The sequence below is a fragment of the Lottia gigantea genome (genome assembly GCF_000327385.1).
Source record: "Lottia gigantea unplaced genomic scaffold LOTGIsca_33, whole genome shotgun sequence".
Taxonomy (NCBI): domain Eukaryota; kingdom Metazoa; phylum Mollusca; class Gastropoda; family Lottiidae; genus Lottia; species Lottia gigantea.
Window position 1 is genome coordinate 1190533 of NW_008709110.1, and position 4826 is coordinate 1195358.

The following is a 4826-nucleotide window of genomic DNA, read 5'->3' on the forward strand; positions in this document are numbered from 1 at the left end:
TTTAATGCTATCAGATTTCTAATCAAACCACCAGAACATACTTGGGGTTTACCAACAGTAGGTGATACAACTAACTGGTCCAATGCAGATTTTGACAAGGTTAAAACTGGTAAGCTAATTATTTATGCATTTTTGTGTCCTAGAACATAATTTTGTCATACCCATAACCATATAATTTAACCAATTGGAACAGGACGGATAACTTCTGTGGTTGCGACTTTTATTCAGAAAATGCAAATTTGAATATTCTTTTATGGATTTTTTTTGTAGTTTCATTAAGACGCTTTAATATATTTGTAGAATCATCATTTGTCAACTGCAGTCAAGCCTGGACTGAACAAAGATCGTTTATAGATTTAGCATTAAAAGCTTTACAAGATCATCCATGGGCACCTCGTGTTGTATATGGTTTCTCGGATCTTCAACCTTATCATTATGATTTGAGACGTTAGTATTGTAATTTTAGTTAAGTAATGTAATGATATATACAGCATAATACCTTGACGATGATCATTTGCCCTTAGATGAACCTGTGGAAAGATTGTTTCTTATTGATTCATATAGCAAACAATGGTACTTTGTTTTAGTATTCTCTGTGGTATGGAATCATTCCGGAATGACCTCATTGAAATCTTCTTCTGATGTTGTTTATACAAACGTGTAATAATATCACCAATATAGCGTAGAAATCAAACAATGAAAACCACATTTTCTACAAAATCCTTCAAAACATGTTAAAACAGGAAATGTCATTTCAAGACAATGGGAAGTTTTAGTTATAATAGGATGGTAATGACCTTTCTGAAGAGAGATACGAACTTAGATGACCTGTCTGACAATATAACAATCCAGATAAGTGTTTAAGTTCGCATCTGGGATATCAAATCAGATTTGTCGTGCCATTATTGATATCCTCCTAAAACTGATTTTCATACCGACCAATGAACACGCTTGCACGTGTCATTTTTACGTTTTGATTTGTAAATGAAATGAAAGATGAAATGAATGGAGTTTTACGTCCTACTTTTCTGGACCATGTTGGTTAATGAATAATAGTAACTTTGATTGGTTAAATTCACCGAATCATACGCAGGTTAAAATTTACCAACCACGGTATCCTACCCTTCTTCAGTTGATTTTCAAAGCCTTGTGTCACATTTCACCAAACATAGACGACGAGGCTGCTTTGTTAATTGTATAATATGATATATTTTTTTAATTCCGTTTAAAAGATTAGTTATTGATTCACAATGCTTTTGTTGAATGTTATTCTAGAATATACGGTTGTTGCTGATATAAGTCAAGTATTTGCTTGTGAAGATGGTATACGAATATCATTTGATCAACAAGGATTCATCAATAAATTAACTGATCCATACAACAAGGTACGAGCAAACTTAAGATCAAAATTTTATAATTTTTTTTAAAAATTGTGTCCTAATAATACGAGCCTATGAATTATTCTAGCCAGACGCTGAATTTTCAATATACAGTCTAGTAACCTAATTTCGTGCATCTCCGTAAAGAACTCACCCGTATGCGCGACCACGCATGACCTCCGAAATTGAATGTTTTCATAAACATGGGTTACTCTACAAAGTCAACCTGTAGAATTTTTCCTATCGTTTCAAAGCAATGCCAACTTTATTATCTATTTCTAACATAATTATACAAAATGGCGGGTTTCAGTTATTACATTACAAATTTTTAACGACCAAATTTCCTTACAATCATCCCCAGCTGTACTCGGAATTCCAAGTGTTGTCTTCTAGAATATATTCCAGTGAACAAGGTCACGTGACAAACAAGCGGATTCCATATCAGCAGAAAAATTCTATGAAACACAATGTGGGCCGTATTCTTATGTAGTTTCAATGAATTTTAGCAATAAGTTACTCTTACGTTTTACTTATCTTATTTTGTCAGTCACTATTTATTGATAATAATGATAAATACTAAGAAATTATCATTATACCATTGGGAATCCATACAACGTGTTTTTCTCGACGTATTTATAGATCGAACATTGTAGGCCTACACGAAAATGGGTTACGCATTTTGCAGCCGTTGTCGAGTTGGTTACTCATAAAAATGGGTTAGGATGAGGGATTCATAGAGAAAGTCGAAACCAACCAATTTTAATTATTTTATAGAATATCTGAAGAAACCTCTTAAACATAAAAAAAATCGTTTTTGAAGAAATTGGGTGTTGAATCCTTATATGCACGAATATAGGTTATGTGCATATAAATGTTGGCTTAAAATATTTATGTATTTGAAATTGGCATAAAAAATTCGACGACTTTTTCTTTTATGGCCATTTCTTTGCGGGAAAATCTTACGTTGTAAGAAATAATAACCAGAGCAGCATCTAAAGGTACATTCTGATCTGTCTACAGTTGAACGAGCACACGTGTATTTCTGGGAACATAAGATATTACCTATTAGTATCCATATTCTTTTTTTTATAAATTAAGATCGAATGGGCAAGTAATGAAAATCCAATTGGCGAGTTTTTATACAACACCTATAATAATACAGATTTTCAAGCTATGGATGACCAATATGCATACTCCGGAAATCCAGGATTCTATAAACAAAACTTAACAGAAAATTTTGATGCCAAATCTCAAGTTTGGCCTGTGAAACTTGTTACACTTTATAAAAATATCAGTAAGTTTTAGAAAGTCATTTTATTTGATCAATTACAAACGCCGAGAGCAGTTAAATTATGCTTATATTGAAACATTAGCCTTAATGAATATAGATTCTTAAATTAAACTCCGTTTCATTAACATTCTTTATTCTATAATAGTGCCACGGCGGAAGTGTGATTTCCTTTTAAAGCTGGCATTAAATGATAAAACGGCAACTACATTGTATGGAGCACCGGAAGAAATCCTGATACAATATACAACACGTGGAATAGATCCAGATGTAGATGGATATCCTGGAGGTAATATAGTTCCGGATCACCGGAATCAATGAATAGTTTGCCTTATAAGGGAAGTTGTTTTTAAACGATATCGATTTTGATTTCAAATAGCCAAATTACACCTACCTTTCAATTTGTACCTATCTTTGATAACAGTGCATGGATATTTAATCTAAAATAAAATCTACCGCATGGTTCTTCATAAATGCCACTGTCGAATTCCATATTATTGTATAATAATATTATGAATTCATAATATAAAACAGGTGTAGATATAATTGTACAATGGTTTAATAAAAGATCTACCAGATTACCAGAATCCTTATCATACAGTATAAAACCTTCTCTTCAATCAAACCTGTCTTGGAAAATGTCGAAAATCGGGCATCTTATAGATCCAGGAATGGTTGTTTCAAATGGTAGCCAGTATATACATGGTAAGTCCTTGATCTTATTCTTGAGCATATTCCATGTTGCTGTAATTTATTTTCATTTCATTAACATTATCTACAGCTATAAATATACAGATAATATTTCTCATAGTACATTATGAGGTATATTATATTGATAACGGCAATGAAATAATATCTACATACATGTATTTCTAGCTATAGATAATGACAGTGAAATGATATCTATATATTTCTAGCTATAGATAATAACAGTGAAATAATATCTATATATTTCTAGCTGTAGATAATAACAGTGAAATAATATCTATATATTTCTAGCTATAGATAATAACAGTGAAATAATATCTATATATTTCTAGCTATAGATAATAACAGTGAAATAATATCTATATATTTCTAGCTATAGATAATAACAGTGAAATAATATCTATATATTTCTAGCTATAGATAATAACAGTGAAATAATATCTATATATTTCTAGCTATAGATAATAATAGTGAAATAATATCTATATATTTCTAGCTATAGATAATAACAGTGAAATAATATCTATATATTTCTAGCTATAGATAATAACAGTGAAATAATATCTATATATTTCTAGCTGTAGATAATTACAGTGAAATAGCATCTATATATTTCTAGCTATAGATAATAACAGTGAAATAATATCTATATATTTCTAGCTATAGATAATAACAGTGAAATAGTATCTATATATTTCTAGCTATAGATAATAACAGTGAAATAATATCTATATATTTCTAGCTATAGATAATAACAGTGAAATAATATCTATATATTTCTAGCTATAGATAATAACAGTGAAATAATATCTATATATTTCTAGCTATAGATAATAACAGTGAAATAATATCTATATATTTCTAGCTGTAGATAATAACAGTGAAATAATATCTATATATTTCTAGCTATAGATAATGACAGTGAAATAGTATCTATATATTTCTAGCTCTAGATAATAACAGTGAAATAATATCTATATATTTCTAGCTATAGATAATAACAGTGAAATAATATCTATATATTTTTAGCTATAGCGATTTAATATCTAAATGTATATATTTCTAGCTGTAGACAATGACAGCAGAATAACATCTAAATATTTTAGCTGCAGATAGATTGTAGATAATGACAGTGAAATAATATCTATATATTTCTAGCTATAGATAATAACAGTGAAATAATATCTATATATTTCTAGCTATAGATAATAACAGTGAAATAGTATCTATATATTTCTAGCTATAGATAATGACAGTGAAATAATATCTATATATTTCTAGCTCTAGATAATAACAGTGAAATATTATCTATATATTTCTAGCTATAGATAATGACAGTGAAATAATATCTATATATTTCTAGCTATAGATAATAACAGTGAAATAATATCTATATATTTCTAGCTATAGATAATAACAGTGAAATAATATCTATATATTTCTAGCTATAG

At 29.3% G+C, this 4826-nt stretch overlaps 1 protein-coding gene across 1 annotated transcript; it reads right to left on the reverse strand.

Annotated features, from left to right (window-relative positions):
• Positions 1-3580: 3580 nt before the first annotated feature.
• LOTGIDRAFT_120273 (hypothetical protein) lies at positions 3581-4349 on the reverse strand (the record flags this gene model as incomplete). Its single annotated transcript, XM_009058243.1, has 3 exons — positions 3581-3652; positions 4214-4267; positions 4296-4349. Coding segments are annotated over 3 exons (180 nt in total), but the record flags the coding sequence as incomplete, so codon positions are not given.
• Between the last annotated feature and the right edge of the window lie 477 nt (positions 4350-4826).